General features: G+C 40.4%; 1 protein-coding gene across 2 annotated transcripts in view; it reads right to left on the bottom strand.

Moving 5' to 3' along the window:
* dlgap4a (discs, large (Drosophila) homolog-associated protein 4a) overlaps positions 1 to 19,049 on the bottom strand; it is a 114,726-nt gene that overhangs the window by 9,386 nt on the left and 86,291 nt on the right. For both annotated transcript variants that reach the window (XM_075474960.1, XM_075474958.1), the window contains 4 exons: positions 17,315 to 18,580; positions 16,780 to 17,015; positions 15,578 to 15,725; positions 14,160 to 14,406 (listed from right to left, as the gene is read on the bottom strand). In XM_075474960.1, coding sequence (XP_075331075.1) covers positions 14,160 to 14,406; positions 15,578 to 15,725; positions 16,780 to 17,015; positions 17,315 to 18,511 — 1,828 coding nt within the window. In that variant the 5' untranslated portion in view covers positions 18,512 to 18,580. The remainder of the gene's footprint in view (positions 1 to 14,159; positions 14,407 to 15,577; positions 15,726 to 16,779; positions 17,016 to 17,314; positions 18,581 to 19,049) is intronic.

Raw genomic sequence — 19,049 nt, 5'->3', positions numbered from 1 at the left:
CCAAAACCCCACCCATCTAAAGTCATACGAAAATTAGCTTCACAAAGCCAGACTAACACACCCAGATTATGTGAATTGAGGATTGAATCACCCCCTTGGTACATGCTCAACTAGACTTAAATGTCTGTACATGTCCCTGTACATCCTACAAAAAAAAAAGGTAAGTCTGAGTATATATCAATATAGCCAAACTCCCTGTAAAACCTCACCGCAGGTCATGGAAGTTGTTCAAAGCGAAGCTGTACCACAGAAATAAAATTGTTCTGTATATTCTTACTGTAAAAACAACATTCAAAGTTGGCCATTCATTCCTGGTTCAATCAGAGGGGGAGACGTTGTGCTTGTATCAACTTGACAGTGAATAAAGCAAAAGGTGACAAAACACACTGATAAAACAAACATTTGTGATTGCTTCACAATGGCATCTCTTCTTAGTAAATAACCCAGCTCCATGCATTACTGATGGTGATCTCCCCTTCAAGATGTCCAGAAGCAGTTTTAGGTACTTGGGGGTGAATATTTGCGGACATTTACAGACCATTTTTAAAATCAACTTTCTACCTTTAATGGAACAGGTCAAACTAGATTTGGATAGATGGAAGAACTTACATTTAACACTTGCAGGTAGGGTAAATTGTTTAAAAATGAACGTACTCCCACGCTTCTTATATCTTTTTCAATGTTTACCAATCTTTGTGCCAAAATCATATTTTACTGCAGCTGATAAATTATTTTCTTCTTTTATATGGGGGAATGGGGTCCCTAGGATTAAGCGTGTTTGTTTACAAAGGCACAGATCTGTTGGTGGGTTAGCATTACCCAACCTGAGAAATTATTATTGGGCAGCCAACATACAGAAAATGAGTCTCTGGGTTCAACAGCCAATGCTAAATTGGTGAGAGATAGAAGCGAGTTCATGTACCTCCACTTCACTTATGGCGTTGCTCACATCTGAACTACCCATTCAATCAACCCAATACACTTGTAACCCTATTGTCATTTCTACCTTAAAGATCTGGTCTCAATTTAGACTCACCTTTGGACTGAAAGGGGCATCTAACCATAGTCCAATCTGCAACAGCCATCATTTTATTCCCTCCAGCATTGACTATGGCTTTTCCATCTGGCAAAGCTTGGGCCTAAGAAGTTTGAAAGACTTCTACACTGACGGTTCTTTTCATAGCTTTACCACACTTTGTGAAAGATTTCACCTTCCTCAATAAGATCTCTTTCGCTATTTTCAGGTCCGCAACTTTGCTAAGCTGAAGAATTTGGATTTTCCAAACACCCCATCTGATACAGCAGCTGACTTCATTTTTAACATTTCAAGCCATCAAAAAGGCTTAATCTCAAAAATATATTGTTCAATATCCCAAATCACAGAAACTGGGCTTGACAAGATAAAAAGTGACTGGGAGGAGGAGTTGGGTAGCCCTATAGCTGACAATGATTGGAAGGAAGCACTCACTAAAGTTAATGGTAGTACATCTTGTGCAAGGCTGAATTTAATACAACTTAAAGTGATTCACCGCATCTACTTCACCAACTCTAAACTAGCCAAGATATATCCCAATATTAGAGATACATGTAATAGATGCAATTTATCTCCAGCTAACATGACACACATGTTTTGGTCTTGTCCTTGTCTCCATGATTATTGGTCTAATGTTTTCCACCATATGTCCAAATTTCTCAATTTTACATTGCCACCAAGTGCAGAAATTGCTGTCTTTGGGATAGTGCCAAATCATGAGAACTTCACAAAATGGGCAAAGATCGTTATTGCTTTTACATCCCTACTTGCGAGGAGAAGAATCCTAATGGGCTGGAAATCACCACGTGCCCCTACAACATCCACATGGCTTAAAGACCTCATGATGTTTCTTAGTCTCGAAAAAATTAAATACAATATAAGAGGGGCTCCTGAGAAATTTGAGTTAACCTGGAACTCGGCACTAGAATACATAAATAACTTAAAAACACTTGAAGATCCTTAAGCATTGATAGAGCATAATCTGACCCTACTATCTTACTCCCTAACCAACTTTTCTACTGTTTTTGTTTGTGTTTTATTTTTGGTGCTGCTGTCTCATATGTGCCCAGTTAGAGGATGTCTATATGTTTTTTTTTTTTTCTTTTTCCACCTCTTGGTTGTATGTTGATTGGTATTGTAAAGGACATATGTATATGCATCTCTGAAAGTAGCTTATTTAACCAAATTGTTACATACACGTTTTATTGTATGTAGTGAGGAGGGCAGGGGAGGTTGGGGGATTCAAAGGGTTTGTTTGAAAGAAAAAAAAGAAAATTGAAGCTTTCAATGTTAATTGTAATTTTTATATGTGAAATCAATAAAAACATCTTTAAAAAAAAAAACAAAAAAAAAAAACAATGGCATCTTTCTAAAGCATAAATAAATGCACACATCAGTGCAACCCTTGTAATAATGTGCAACACTGAACGCCGTTTGACTGCATTTCCTCGTCTCCACTGTGGTCAACCGAGAGAAATTAGCTGGATCAGGGCATGGGGGTAGCTCAACTGGTTGAGTGTGCGCACGAAGAACAGAGGCTGAATGTCCTCAATGCAGCCAGCCAGCCAGTCCAGGTTCACACCCAGCTTGTGGCCCTTTGCTGCATAGTTTTACTTCATATCCCACCAACCACCCACCTCCAAAAAGAAGAAAAAAAAAACTTTTTTGGAAAGCGTAAAAAAGAAACAAATAATTAGCCAAATATTTGCAAGATTTTGGACTGTGTAATCGCAGTCAACTCCAATCTGAAGGAACCCGTTAGTTCCTTTAAAGAGTAAACAAACCAAGACCCATTTGAGTCTGTAAACCCCAACCTTATCATCTATTTATGTTGGTCCTGCAAGCTTCGATTTCGTACAATTTTGGTTGAACTAACATGTTCACATTGATTTAAAAGTCCAGTTTTAGTCAAACTAACACAATAATAAGCTTGTCATGTAAACTTGCTTGTTCTTTCTAGAAGTCTCCAGTATTCCTTCTCTACAGATTCAGACGACAAACTGAGTTACTGAAGTTCCCCGAATTACCTACAGAAACCTGTTGTCATAGACCTAATACTTATGCTTCAAAAGGTCAAAATAGATAGGAAAAAGCTCCATGCACACAAGACTAAATAAAACACCTACATGTTTAAAGGACCTTGCCAGGATTACACACTGCTGTGAATGATTTGTACGCAGTTTTAAGAATCTAATAAGATTGTTCAGTAAAATTCTTATTATATTTGAATAGTAATTCTTGCGTAAAAATTAAATTTCGATGAAGAAAGGTGCACAATGTTTGGATGACGGTGTGACATTCAGATGGTCACATATTTGAACCTTAAAATTTACCATTTCTTTCTATGGATAATGAAATGAGGCCCAAAAGTGGATAGCTTGCAGATTTAGGGTGAGAGCCAACTACAATGCAATAACACGTGACACTAGCAAAATACGCCTTTTCCAAGTGTTTGGGGGCAGATGTCGTTTCAACTGTATGTTGCTTAGTCAAATGTTAGTGCTCCAAGAAAAAAAAAAAAAAAGAGTCGATTACATTAGATTCTTCTAAAACAGCTAAACAAGCTATTTAAATCTTATTATTTTGGCCGAGTGATGTGAAAATTTTGTATTAATTATTTTTGGCAATGGGTTTCAATCTAAATAGCAACCCGACACCCTGTAATTCTGAGGGAACTGCACTTCCGTCATCAGCCAGTGACGCAAAGGAACCATTTAAGCCATTATTAAATCCCACCACCATACTAGGCTTGTCCCGATCCGATATTTGGATCGGACGCCGATATTTGCAAAAAAATGCGTATCGGCCGGCATGGAAAAATGCCGATCCAGACTCCCGATCCAGTTTTTTTTAAACTCCGGTCCGTGTTTTCCAGCGCACCAATTTAAATAATCCATTCCACTTTTTTCTGTGTTGTTCCCTAAATCCGGTCGGCATTTTCCAGCACACCTTCAACACAGTAAAAATGTCAGCTGTGTGGGATTATTTTACCCTAAAAGACGAAACAGATGAAGAGGTGGAGTGCAAAGTGTGGAGGAGATTGGGGAGTAGAAGTCATTTTTGTTTTTAAATAGTTCACAATACTATTTGCACTGATTTTTTTTAAAAGCCTTGGTTTACACTTGTTCAAGAGCAGAGTACTGATGCTGAGTTAGACTATTTTCTACTTGGGGGGGGGGCGGTCGGTGGCGTAGTGGGTTAAGCAGCCGCCCCATGTACAGAGGCTTAGTCCTCGATGCAGCGGGCCCCCCCCCCAAAAAAAAAAGACTATTTTCTACTCGGGTTGTTTGTGTGATTTGCTTTTTTAATACAGTTGACAGTATTATTTGCACTTTTTACTGTTAACTGATGCCATTTCTGTTTGTTATTTATAATTTTGTCAATTTTGTGTTTATCCCTGAATAAACAGGAAAACCTTTTTCAACATGAGTCTGACAACTAAGTTAGTAGGCTAAATAATTTTAAACTTTAATACATGCTTGGATAGGCCGGTATCGGTAGGTATCGGTATCGGATCGGAAGTGCAAAAACCTGGATCGGGACATCCCTACACCATACACAAACATGACTTTGGAATCCAGTGCATGCTGATTATGTGTCGCTCGAGCAGCCCGGCCTGCAGTGGCAACCTCGCCCCAGAACAAACATCACTTCCAGGGGACAAAAAGAACCTTTATTCAAAGACTGAGGCTTCTTGTAGTGCTCAAGTCACAGATGCATGACATTCCCAAAATTAATTTGTGTCCCAGAAAGTCCCGGGTCTCCACTCTCCACACATGCCTCTGCTGCGTTTGTTGCATCTAAAAGGCTGCTGTGTCGTTTTAACACACAAAAATGCTACAGTTCATTATAAGCCAAATAGCTTGCAATATGTAAGCACATACTTGCAATTCATACTCCACTGTAATACAGTTTGATTTGTGAGCTACTAAAACAAATAGCTTAATATTGTTCACAGGAAGACATTCAGTCATAGTGATTTGGAAGGCTTGCAGATTAATCTCAGCATCTGCCAAGAATACATTTTCCAAACCTTTTGCATTCCACATGTGACTGCTGAAAGCATCAACACAATGATAAAAACTTACAAACAAAATAAAATAAAACTGCTAACACCCGCTGACATCTGGCATTTGAGCGCAATGGGAAGGTTTAACACTTTCAGTGGAATAACGACTTCCAATGAAGAGCAGGTCTGAAATCCAGGAAACGCTCTACGTTCAGTCCTGCATTAAAGGTTTCCTATAAGAGTTGCAGGTATTTATCGGCTCTTAGCCTACTCTTTTTGGTGCAGAAGGGAAAACAACGCCCTGGTGAACATGCCAATTCTAATTTTGTTATTAAAATGGCACAAGTGTGAACACAAGATGCATGAGCTGTCAAGATCATGGACCTCCGAATTAGAGACTTTAGTCGACAGGAGATTTCACCTTCAATCAAGTTCTGACCTGTGAATGCATAATAAAAAATAAATTAATAAAAAAAAACTTGCACTGCCAAAAAGTACTTGCTTGATACATTGTATATTGATTTGGCAAACTTTGAAGTTTGCGAGGTTAAGGAACAACATCACAGTTAATTTTGAGTACCGTTTCAGAACAGATTTTTTTTTTTTAAAGAATTCTCTGTGGGTTCATCATTAAAAGCAACATGTTTATTTTTCACATTTAGGAGCCCAAACTTTGTTTGTTTGTTTTAATTCCAACTGCTGAGGGAAAAGTTGCCAAGTTAACAGAAGAATGTGACTATCTCATTACCAAGTTGGCAAGTTATGTGGAGCAGCTGTTTAGAAATCTCTTTCTGACAGACCCAAATGCTTTTTCTTCCTCTGAAAATGTCTGAGATCAATTGTGACACTGTCAACACTTCTGTGATCAGCAAATAGCTTAACTACATCGCTCATGAAAGCTATGCAGTCCATAAGTAGGTCTTATGGACCTACTGACTCCATAAGTAGGTCTGTCTGAGTGCAATCAGATGACCACTTATGGGTCCTCCACACCAGTCTAATACCTCACTGTACACGGTGGACTACTTTCCTGTGCTGTACTGTTGCTGCTGTCATTAGGATATTTTAGTAAAAACAAATAAATAAAAAAATAACCCTGAACTACATTTTCTTCCATCGTCCATCTCAAACCAGCAATAGCACAGTTTGCTATTCTGGTTTGGGATTCGAGTCCTCCCGATTCCTGCCGAGCTCACTCAGAAGAGATTTTGGCCTACAGCACAGTGTTGTAATTACAGGACAACAGTGTGGTTCGACTGAAGGATCGAGTTCAACACGAATAAAAGCAAAGCACATATCAAGCATAATCATCAGTGTTGCAAGTTATTGTTGATGGACTTAGTAAAAATCTGGATATGAGCCAAGTATCATGAAAAAAAAAAAAGATGGTAGGAGAGTCTGTGTTCAACATTAGCCTTACAGTAGAGCAGGCTGACTAACAGAAAAACTGACTTCTGAAAAATCACCTAAACACACAGTATTCAAATCTGATAAGAAATCAACTGCAGAAACTGGCATTTAGATGTTTGTTTTTCAGGTGGGTAAACATTGAAGCATGATAAGCATATTCGCATGAGGGACTTTGTATTAAAAATGTACAACACATTATAACATATTAACAAAACCCGGACATTTCCTACAGTGAAGCCACTTAACAACTGTGGATAGTTTGCTGTCCAACAGGTTTACACTGTGGGGAGTTAATGCAAATTTGAGGCATTGCATATATCAAAATGGCATGTGAGACCATTATAAACATGCTTCAAACTTGTACAGAGCCCCGCCCCTATCCGCCATGCTGGCAGGATGCTAGCGTGAAAACGCCATTCTCTCCGTTCGTTTACAGTGTACGCGTGTGTTTTTAAATCAGTAAGTTTAAACAGTCCGGAATTGCAAGAACATGGCTGGAAATCACTGCTGTGTGAAGAACTGTTCCAGTACCTCACATAATACGTTTGGGAAACATAGGAACAACGAAATACATTTTTTCGAAGTTCTTCCTGTCAGCGGTTCTCTATTAGGCTTCTGATTGGCTTGTGTGGAATTCTCATTGTTCTAACACTGCCACCGTCAGGCTTGGTGTAATTTAACAGCTCTTGATAGCGTTTTTATGCTGATCAATGTAGACGTGTTTTTTTTTTTTTTAAAAACAGGGCTGTGTGCACCTAGTTATTTTTGCAAACGAAGGTTAGAAAATATGCGTTTATCAAAATACCCGGGTATGTGTAAACAGCACCTGAGTGAGGCAACAGTCTGGGTTAGAGCCTAATAAACCAATGTTAAGACACGTGGCAAGAGCTCAAAGGGTTTAATTTTTCTGGATTGGATATTCTTAAATATATATGTATTTTACCTTATTTCCTCTGATCATTTCATTTTTTCAAATGACAATGACAGGTTCATTACACCTCGTTACAATCACATAACTCAGTGTGGTTACATGGCACTGAAAGAATCGGATTAATGGCTAAATTACAATAAGACTGAGTTATTAAGTTCATGTATACACCTTAGTTTGATTAAAAATTGGACTGGATCAGGTTACTCTCAGTCGGGTTAAGACCCCGAGATAACACGGTGGAAAGTCACACTAAACGTACTTGTAGTTGTTGGTGAAGCACGTGGTGAATTGGACTTTGCATTCTGCGCATACTCGATATTTTGTTGAATTTTACTGTTGTTGTCGCTGCTGTCGGAAAGAAACATCGCAATGGAGAATGCGCTGTTGTGCATTGTGTTTGTGCAATAAGCATGCTCACAAACTAAATATAGAGGGACGTAGCTTCATTTTGCTCTTCGTTTGCCATCTTTCTCGAATGCCTGAGTTCGTTGTTGGTGGTGAAGGGGTCAACCGGAAGCGGCTCCATTACCACTAGTTTAAATGGGTACAGCGCCACCTATCATACCGGGGCATGACATGCTTTGTGCCAATGATTCCATGTATTCACCGCCATATATACTTGGATAATTGCCCTTGCCCAAATAAGGAGCATAATCCAACTATAGCTATAATCGAATTAATCTCATCATGTTGACCCACTGACTGTCTCCCTTACACAACCAAATTAGGTTTAAAAAATGACTAATGTACATCATTTTCAGCATCATCAGTGTCTTTAGGGGTGACGTGTCACTTGTATCGCGAATACAAGCGGCCGAAATAAGTTTCCTCCGCAGGGTGTCTGGGCTCTCCCTTAGAGATAGGGTGAGAAGCTCGGTCATCCGGGAGGGGCTCGGAGTAGAACCGCTGCTCCTTCGCATCCAGAGGAGTCAGATGAGGTGGCTCGGGCATCTGGTTAGGATGCCTCCTGGACGCCTCCCTGGTGAGGTGTTCCGGGCCCGTCCCACTAGGAGGAGGCCCCGGGGAAGACCCAGGACACGTTGGAGAGACCATGTTTTTTTCGGCTGGCCTGGGAACGCCTCGGGGTCCCCCCAGAAGAGCTGGAGGAAGTGGGACAGGGACGTCTGGGTTTCTCTGCTCAAGCTGCTGCCCCCGCGACCCGACCCCCGGACAAGCGGCAGATAATGGATGGATGGATGGTGTCTAATACATAGCATGTGTTGGACCATGTAATAGCCCGACGACAGCTACACTGATGTCTGGTGACAATAACAGTGCCTTTGTGTCAATTTACTTTTTTTGTCACGTTACTTCCTCATTAGTTTCCTTGTTTCATTGAATGTAAGAAAATAAACTCAAAAGGCACTCAAGAGTTTTGAAGCTCCTCAGATGATGCCATTTGATAGCCGTTTTTACCCAAGTAACACCTTAAGGCTCACATAACAAACATAACAGAGCCAGCATGCCCTTCAAACTCAGAAGCTGGGATGACAGAACTTTTTTAAAAAAAAATTTTAAGAACTACAAAATAATCAAAAAATAATTGCTGCCGATTTATCCACCATTCAACTTAACAATAAACTGGCAAAATTGACGTTTTCTAACAGAAAGCATACCACTAAATTGTGTTTATCAGTGTGTGATGACCTCAAAATAATAATGTGCATTAAGTGTATTATTCAGTCACTGGCCAGAACTATTCTGGGGCTAACTGACATAATTTTGCCTTTGTTCAGAAGTTATCAAATGAGTAAGTTACTTGTTGAGGAAATGGACTGTTCTTTCAGATACTTCCATGTCGACTAACAGCACAGTGCTCATCATTAAGAAGCCTGTCTGCTGCTGACCTTACTCTGTGAAATGACAGTTTGTTTGCCCATTTGGTGAAGAGATTACCTCATCAATGAGTGTGAGGAAGAGGGTGTAATACTGTCGAGGGTGACTCACAGTCTATCCATGGTATTACAAATAGGCTACACCATGTTTTGTGTAATGTGGTTCTGGATACCATGAACACACCTAGTTACTAAAATGAAACTCTGGCAATCTGTGTCTGCAGGACTTAAACTTTACACCGTCTCCGCCAATCTCCCCAACTGTGTCAGTGAGTGCAGGGAAACGAAACAACAGCTAGTGTTAATGCAAGTTTATGGCCCTGATGTTACAGTCCACTTGTGTACATACCCTCCTACTGTCAGGATGTTCTTATAAAAGCCATATAAGTGTCCAAACAGCAGAGCACTACAGAGTGCAGTAAGCTGATGAATTATTGATCGTGTCCCCAGGTCTTAACACATGGTAGCTACTGAATAAAATGGTACATGAAACTGGGCACCTAAAAATAGCCACTGCAGTTGTTGCAAGCGATGAAAACTCTTTTAGTAGATGTCCAAACAATAACTCTATCCACTCTCACCACAGAACATCTCTCACAGAAATATTGAAACACAACGGGCTCACGAGCTTACTTTTAGCTGGCTTCTGAAGGTAACAAACAAGTTGAGTATGTAGTACATGGTGCTTTGACCTGATCAGGAGAAAGCATGGCAACAAGATAACAAAACGACGGGCAGTACAGGGCCATTCAGACTTTGTGTTTAGATAACCTGATACATGCAGTTAAGCGTGATTCACAGCCTCTCTCATGCCTCTGGAAACGCATCACAGTCACATGTCGAGGTTAAGATAAGAAAGGACAGTTAATTTACTTAACTAAAGCGCTCACGTTATTCGGAGAGACAATCTCATCGATTAATCAAATACGTCCAATTGGAAGCGATTTCCACATAAATGGTGGATTCTTCTCAGCTATAATGAACAATTCGAGTCAGTGCATTACGACTTCAATATTTTTCGGTGTAGTCACAACTACATTAGGCAACTGCAACTTTCTGTAACGAACGGGTTTATTAGCCAGGCTTTCCAGGCATCGTGGTGTCCATACCCCGGCTGTCTACGCCTCCGCTCCTGTTAGCTTCTGCTACTAGCTAATAGATGCTCATAGCGGCGTGCTACCACACTGGGCATTTAACGGTATACAGCCCGAGGCATTATGTAGTTGATATGAGCGAAGCAAAAAAAAAAAGAGATGGCTTTTTGTCCCCATTACCACTTCTCTAAAAACAGCTGCCACATGACTATCTCGTCGCCTCGGCTTCTGCACTCTGTTCATATTCTTGGGTCTTATCCCTTTCTTCAACCACATTAGCTAGCTAGTTAACCTACCTCACGATTAACGATAGCGCACGTTAGCTTGCTATGGCTAGCGTACCGACAACAAGTGACAGTCCAAACATTAGCCGTCGGGTGTGAAAAAGCGAAAAGCCTTACTGTATTGCGGGTGACTCGAAAATCCTTATTTTTCGTTCATTCATGAGCTGCAGACAGACTACAGTGTCCTGCCGTAGGATACACAACGACACTGTGAAAGAAAAGATTTGAAGTCCACGCCCTTGACGACCACGATTGGAGTCCACGTTTTCTCCGTAACTGATTTCTACAAACGATTGGATAGATCTGGAGCTCGAGTTAATCAAAGATGAAGGCGATTGGTTTAAGCTTCGGTATTACGTTGCTTCTGACTGTGCTATGGATAGTTACGTTTCATTTCGACGGTGACGCCGCGGGAACTGTCTGTGGTCTAGACATAATAAAAAAAAAAAAAAAAAAAAAAAAAAAAAACACCAACCACATATTCAGCCTATTGTGATCTATTCTTACCTTTAACAATGGGGCTTATGAGGGGTTTGAGCCATTTCCTGTCGAAGTTATTGTTTTTTACTCCTTCAACAAAATATCATAACAAAGGCATCCCAGCAAAAAGCACTAAATATCCTGGTTAATGACAAAAATAAGACAAAATAAAGTTTTGGAAATCAACAGAACTGGGTCAAATTTGAATGTATTTCTTTTTGTGTTTGCTTTTAGGTGAAACACTTTGCCTACTCAAAATGATGCAATCGAAACGCAACCAAGTAATTCCTGACAACATCACCAGGTGTAGTTACACTTGTTTTCAAATGTTATCTGTGCTTATTCTGATGTCGTTTATTACATTGTAATTCGACTGTATAACCCCAATGACAAGAAACCCATTACTAACAAAGGTTGTATATACTGATAAAACCACATGGTCAATGGATGAGACAAAAGTCATATATGAAAAGAAATAACAGTAGGCCTACTATTAATGTACAATTTTCCCATATCATAACGCACATGATAATTACAAAGAATTAATAATAAAAAAATTCAATACAATAACTGTATCATTGTTAAAGGATAAGACCGGTTTTTTGACATTGGGCCCTTGATTTCACATTATAGCATGATGTTCTACTCACCCCTGCTTGTTGTTTGTCATTTGGAGCTGTTCCGAAGATATTCGAGAGGCGTCTGGCTGCTCTCTTGAGATATTCGGCCATGAAACGGTTTCCTATGGGCAAGCTCATACAGGCACAAACTATGCTGTTTATAATTTATTAATTACTCTACACTAGAACTGATAACGTGGTGGTGCGTCGCTTACTTAAAAAAATCCGGGTTATTGTAATTTTGATTTTTTTGTCGTAAAGTGGGTGTTACTGACGTCATCGTCGTGCTACTGCCACAGGCAGCCCACAGACCTGCTGCCTGTTTATTCATTCGGCTAAAATTCAAAATTAGTAACCCGGATTTTTTTAAGTAAGCGACGCACCTCCACGTTATCAGTGCTGGTGTAGAGTAATTAATAAATTATAAACAGCATAGTTTGTGCCTGTTTAAGCTTGCCCATAGGAAACCGTTTCATGGCCGAATATCTCAAGAGAGCAGCCAGACGCCTCGCGAATATCTTCGGAACAGCTCCAAATGTTCAACAACAAGCAGGGGTGAGTAGAACATCATGTTATAATGTGAAATCAAGGGCCCAATGTCAAAAAACCGGTCTTATCCTTTAAGTTATCATAAATCTACAAAGAACCGTTAAAATAAATAAAAATATGCATTCTATGAAGCATGAGTCCAGTATGAATTGAAGCACTAATGAGACACTTAAACTGGATATTGAGGATGTACATATTGTCTGGTGGTATGACCCTTTTGGTAATTCCAACAATGCTTGGAAGTATAAATTTACCATTATTAAACCTTGCACTGGGGAGGAAATAAAGACATCTCACTTACAAGTTGTTACTAATCCTGTTCCTTTATCTTGCATCTAATAACCGGAAACCTATGCCTCAGAAAAAAATAAAATAAATAAAGATTTATTTACCTTTTGTATTTATGACAGTTTTAGCAGATGTTTTTAAAAAAAAAAAAAAAAAAACTGCAGTTTGCAAAGTAATAACTCACATTGGTTTAAAATCAGAGCAACAGTAATAGGGTTTATCTTGTTTCTGACCTTTGAAACATCCCATTAAATTTGTGCGACTGAATTAGCAGCAGCATTGTAATGTGAGGTGGAGACATCATTATACATGTTCCACTGAGGGAAAAAAATAAATAAATAAATATATGTGTGTGTGTGTGTGTGTGTGTATTTGAGCACAACTTGTAACAAAAAATATCACAGCTCTCTCCAAAAGTTTTCACTGAGATCTAGGTCAGAACTCATTGCATCTTCTTGTTAACCACAGGTATTGTAATCCTCGACATGTCACTTAGAAGAACCGTCTCAGCGCCCCAGATGTTGAACTGTTGGCTTTGAGTTTCCGTCCGCGTCTACCAAGAGAGTTTACCTGTGTTACCTGATGAAACCGTGTGACATCATCAGCTAAAAAGACAACACTCCAATCCATTCATGACCATCTCTGGATATCTCATCCACACCTCTGTCTCTGCTACACTTTAACTTTCTAAGTTTGTCAATTGATTTTATTTTATTTCTACTTCATTGTGTTTTCTTATCTATCTAGTTATTTAGTCATTTCTCCTCAATATCAATACTTCAGCAGTTTGATCAAATATCATTCAACTGAACTGAATCAAATTGAATTTAACTTAATTGAATCTCCATTTCCATAAAGCACAACCATTCTGTTGCTTTCTTGGTTATGTTCTTTGAAAATATGTTCTTTTTGCCCCAAATGCAGAAAACACTTTGCCTTTATGGACAATTTTTTTTTTTTATCACATTATTCCATTGATGCATTCATTGCCTCCCGGACCAGAAGCAACAAAGTAGCACCACGGCATGATAGAACCTCCACTGTGCTTTACTGTACTTACAGATTTGTTCTGGGTTTCATTTGATCATTTATAAACAATATGATGCACAGTATTTTTTAAACAAGCTCTACTTTGGTTTCCCCCATCTATAAAACATTATTCCATAGACTGTGTTGTATATGTACCGAGGAACTAAATATAGATCATTAGGATACCAATAATATAGCCAAGCTTACACTTTATAATATTTATTGCTTTATTATCTGAAAGCCTTTCTTTATTGCTGTTCTATAACTTTGGAATTTTTTTTTTACAAACATTGTAATAGTAAAACTTTGTCTTTTGCATTCATTACTAATAAGAATGTAAGTTTTTTGTTAAAATTCCAGAGTGACAATAGTTCTGACCAGGGCGCTTTATACAGTATTATGAGAGTTAGTGTATGTGAAATTAAATACGTTTAAAATTTCCCTTTTGATTGAGTTAAGTGCAGTATGTCTTTAGTTTATTTTCAGTTCCCTATACAATGTTCATTTTTTTAAGGTAGCAGAATGGTATCCTAAAGCTAGTTCTTCCTCCACTTTAACCAATTTGCAGTCAGGGATTGTCCTGTCATTTGTACTCACTTGTGTTGGAGTTGTAGCTGTAGGCTGAAGTGGTGGGTGGTGGTGACTCTGAGTCCACAGAGGCTGTGTCTTCATCCTGGGAACAGCCAGCCTGGATAGCCCGCAGGTAGCTGTGGCTGCGCGAGCGGAAGCACGTTGGCGCAGGAAGATCCAGAGCCTCTACTGCCTTCGACTCCCCCTCACAGTACGGCGCAGGGTGCCCACAGCCCTGCCCGCATACCTGAAAGAACGTGTGCAGACTCACACGCTGAGGGCAGAGGGCAGACTGATAAACACGCATTAACAGTCGCTAGTGAAAGCGATATTTAGATATTTGACTTCAGTAAAAGTGTGAACATAGAAAAACACTGAGCTGCTGGTAGATGTCATGTCTTCAAAATTCTACTTCAGTAAGACAGACACACATTAAAGTGTGGATGTTCTTACTCTGCAGTATAACGGTCCCTGTGACTCCAAGGTGTTAACAATAGTTTATAATTAGAGCTGGTAATATTTGCTTTATGTGAATGTAGATGTTTTTTTGTGCAGTGCCAACGTAAGGCTTGGATCACCTCCAAAGTGTCAAACAGAAATTTTGAGGGGATTATTGAAGGAGAAGAAAATAAAGAAAACTAAATTGTTTCAAATATAAAAAATCTAAAGCGTGTGGTACAGAAACATAAAGTAGCACACTGTGTAGGTTTAAGTACTAACTTACTGGCTATTCCCGCAAGTTAAGCTGTGGGCAAAAAATAAATGCTTTAGAAATATATAATATGTAGATAATGTTACTGCTTGGGTTTTGTTTTTTTGGGGGGGAGGGAGTTTGTCTATTTTCTTTCACTTCAGTCAGCTTTGTGATCATTTCCTGTGTTATTTTGAAATGTTTTCATCTTACACATTATTGCTAGTTTTGCTTCCTGTGTTTACTTCACACTGGTTCTGAGATCTGTTGATTAGCTGCTGTATTCCCACCAGATACACCTGTCGCCCCCCCCTTCATTACACTGGTTATTGAGTGGTTGATAGAAAATATGGCCAAATACAGTAACCCCATTGCCTCACTATAAATTATTTTCATCCTGGTGTGACTCTGCGCCTAATCCATGTGAAGCTATACAATGGGCTCACTCAGGTTTACACTGCTGCACATGCTCCTGTTTGACATTCTACAATGACTCTAAAGTTTTCTGTTCTTATACCTTGTTGCCAACCGGTGCATTCATATTTGTCACTGCACTCAGAGACATGCATTAAAATATTTCTTTACAGTGGATTCAAAATTTAGTTGTGCCAGTGCAGTTTTGTTTGCCATTGATCACATCTACTCTTCAATTTTTGGAGCGGAAAATAAGGGGAAAAGGGAAAAATCTTTTTCCAAACAAAACAATATCACAAACTACCGTAAGAGTAACACGTAAAATCCATCAAAGACGTACCTGAGTGGCCAAGCCTCTGCCCAGTGTACCAGAGCATTGGCTGAAATCAATGTTCCTGTGGCATGGAGGGACCTCCAGGGGGCTCACCAGGCAGTCTAAGTTATCAAGGCTCCGATTAGTGTTCAGCTCTTTCAGGGACGGCAGGGAGCTGTGGAAGTGAATTTAATAATCAGCCTCTCAGGAGTCGAGAAACAGAGTGGAAAAAGTGAAGGCTGTGTTTAATTGATGATATCTAGGGGTTACTTTAAATGACACTCAAAAATTCCCCTGAGTGTTTAAAAATTAAATATTACTGAGATGTGTGGATGGCAAAATATGTTTTAGGGTTTAGAATTGCTGCACAGAGGAAACAACAATTCATGAGCAAAACTTAAACAGGATTGTATGCGTGTCTTTTTTTTTAATTGTTCTTCGAAATCTATTTCCTCTGTTCTGGCTTGCCAGTTGGCATCAGTGAAAATGTTTGTGGACTAAGCAGTGGGGTGTGCTGGAGTGATTTCCATGAACATTTGCATGTCATGACATCAGGGCTTGAGGAATCACGTTAGGAGTAAAGAACGAACATGTGACTCGGGGTACCTGCAAGATGAGAGATGTAACTGCGGGCTTAGAGGAGAAATACGAGGAAGGTATGGGCAAAAAAAAAAAAGGTGGCGGGTAGAAGTGGTAGGGCAAGTGAGGGTGGAAACAGGGCCACACTGCCTGCCTGTGGATCACACTGACCTCAGATGCTGCATAGAGCATGCACTCTGTAGAGGAGACCACAGATAATCCTCCCGCATGAGAGCGTAGCAGCAAGGCCTGTCCATGTAAGTGTAGTAAGAGTAAGAGTAAAACACATGGCAAAATTTTACCTCCTATTTGCTTTGTGGCAAATAAAGATGATACTATATGCCCGTTCTTGTCCCTTCGTATTGAGCTGCATGTCTACCTCCATGCACAGCCTCTGTGAACTTGTTTTCTAAATGCTGCCGCACACCCCAACAATATTTGTGATGATATGCTGCCACCTGCTGACTGCCTTCGAAGACACGAGAAGAAAGTCTCTTCCCACAACATTAACATTTATCAATTCAGATACTGTTTATGCTTTCATGAATGTAAAGTAAAAAAAAAACTTAACTATGGCAAAACAATGAGCACGATATCCAAAGCCATAATTCCAGTTTGATTAATTGGATTGTCTGTGCTGTGAGACTCACTGGCGTTGAGGTGGTGGTGGCTGCTGCTCGCTCAGGGACTGCTGGGTGGCCTTCAAGTAGCTCTGACGCCGAGCTGCGGATTTGGGCGAAGGTTTCGGGCTTCCCTCCGAGTCCTCACTGTCTTCAAGGTCTCCCATAGCCTTCACATAGCTGCCACTTCGCATCCTTCGACAAGGGATCTCAGTTCCCCTGGTCCGTCCACGACCCAAAGTTCCTGTCCAGTCCTCTAGGGGGACCTGAGTTATGAAAACACACATTTTTGTGAGACTGTGTCATGCAGACACTCCATGTCCATCCCTTGTTAATGTTTGTATAGCATAGCTTGTGTCTGATAGCAAAAGCACTTCCAAAAACACAATGACTATTATTATTTCTGAGGAAAACCTATAAGCATGACACAGTAAAAAGAAAAAAGTAAAGTAATAAATGACGATGAGGATGATTTTTAAAGCTTAAACTAAACTAAAAAAATCCTATAAAAGAAATTTCAAAGAAAGATTTGACAGTAAAGATAAATACCCACTGGGCCTCCTACCTGAAGGAACTGGTGTGCCAAGTCTTGATGGCATGACTTTGATTTAAGCAGAGTCCTGTTGACTGTAGCAGAGCCCTTTTGCAACACTTGCCTGGCCTGGCTGAGGGTGAGAGTTGACCAGGTGCCCCTCTTGACCACCATATCATCCTTGCTTCCCCTGGATCTTGCCTCTTCTTCCTTGGATCCTACCTGTGTCGCTGGGCATGCCAGGAACTTGAGGTCACTACTGCTTTTTGAGGTCTTGAGAGAATGTGCAGAAATAGTGTTGTAGCCCTGTGGGATGTGTCTGAGAGGCGCCTGGCTGTCTGACACCGCTCTGCCAAGAGTCATCATGCTCAGTGGGTTGCGGTAACCTACAGCAATAGTGCCAGCTTTGGTAGTGTCTGTGTCCAGGGCATCATCTGAGCTCCAGAGGCCTATTGTATTAGGTCTAGGTCTCTGCTTTTGCCCCTCAGTCTTAGCCCTGTCTTTACTCTTGCTCCTACGACTTGGTCTACCACCATCCTCACCACCTCCTGTTGTTCCTCCTGCAGAGCGACCATTCAGGCTACCTTTTACACCAGAGTTTTCCAAGGATTGGGACTTGGCAAACAACTTCTGCACAGAGTGCATGAGGTGGCGTATGCGTCCTGGACTCTCACTGCGCTGCTTGGACATACGTCCTCGGTGGAACTGCAAAGTACTGAAGCCATCGCGCTGAAGGGGAAATTGCCTCTCAAGTTGATCCAAAAGGTTGGAAGGTAACCGGTTCATCTTGGCTGCTGCTGCAGAAGAGATGGTGGCCGATCCACTAGTTATCATAGGAGCACCAGTCAGTCCAAGACCCAAGCCCATACCCATTGACAAGGATGAGGATAGGGTACCTGACCTGCTGCCCTGCCCAGCTCCACCACCAGCCATACAGGTCTGGGAACAGTCAAGCTGATCAGCCTGGGGGTTAAAATGGAGACGAGGGAAGGTGCTGCTGCTGGTCATCTGGCTGAAAGGCAGCAGACAGTCAGGGGCCAGGGAGGTGGGGCTGGCGGAAGTGCACTGATGGAGATAGGGGTCCAGAGTGCCATAATGGTTTATGGTAGGGCTCAACAAAAAGGAGCTATGAGGGTCTGACGTCAAAGGACACAGAGGATTTTGGGAGCATCCCCCTGGTTCGCAGGAGTCAGAGAGGTGACGACTTCGGCTGGCTCCTAACCCTTTCATGGTGGCTGAGAAATCGTGCTTAAAACATGTCTGCAATCAGTACAGGTCTTCTAACCTGTAGGGCTTAACCTGCGATGTGGAAAGATGAAAAAAACACAGGAATTATATATTTAACGTGGAATTCAGACTTAACTTATACTTCTGTTTAGCAAATGCAGTCTGATAGTTGTGTCGAGATGAATCAATATGCAGTAAGAAAACTTCAGTGTACATTTCTGACATCTTAATGATTTTTCAGATTAATACGTTTTTATCCTTGTTTTAATTTCTATTTCTCTAATAAATGTTTACTAAAAATGTGCCAGTGTGTCTCCTGGTATATAGGCTGTAATTAGCCATGCACAACAGTTAAGGAGACATTTGTGTATAATTTTAAACCACAAGAGAACAGTGCTATACATCCAAACTTAAAGATAATGAGCTAGAACCCAATTAGAAGTAAATCTCTTCTTATGTGTCCTTGGATTTTCAGAGTTGTAATGGAATAAAGAAAAAAAAAGGCACCATGTATTATCTCTGCTGTTTCAGAGGCAGCATA

This window comes from Odontesthes bonariensis, chromosome 10 (genome assembly GCF_027942865.1).
Source record: "Odontesthes bonariensis isolate fOdoBon6 chromosome 10, fOdoBon6.hap1, whole genome shotgun sequence".
Lineage (NCBI taxonomy): Eukaryota > Metazoa > Chordata > Actinopteri > Atheriniformes > Atherinopsidae > Odontesthes > Odontesthes bonariensis.
Note: the sequence above shows the minus strand (reverse complement) of the source record. Positions and strands in the feature narration are given on the sequence as shown.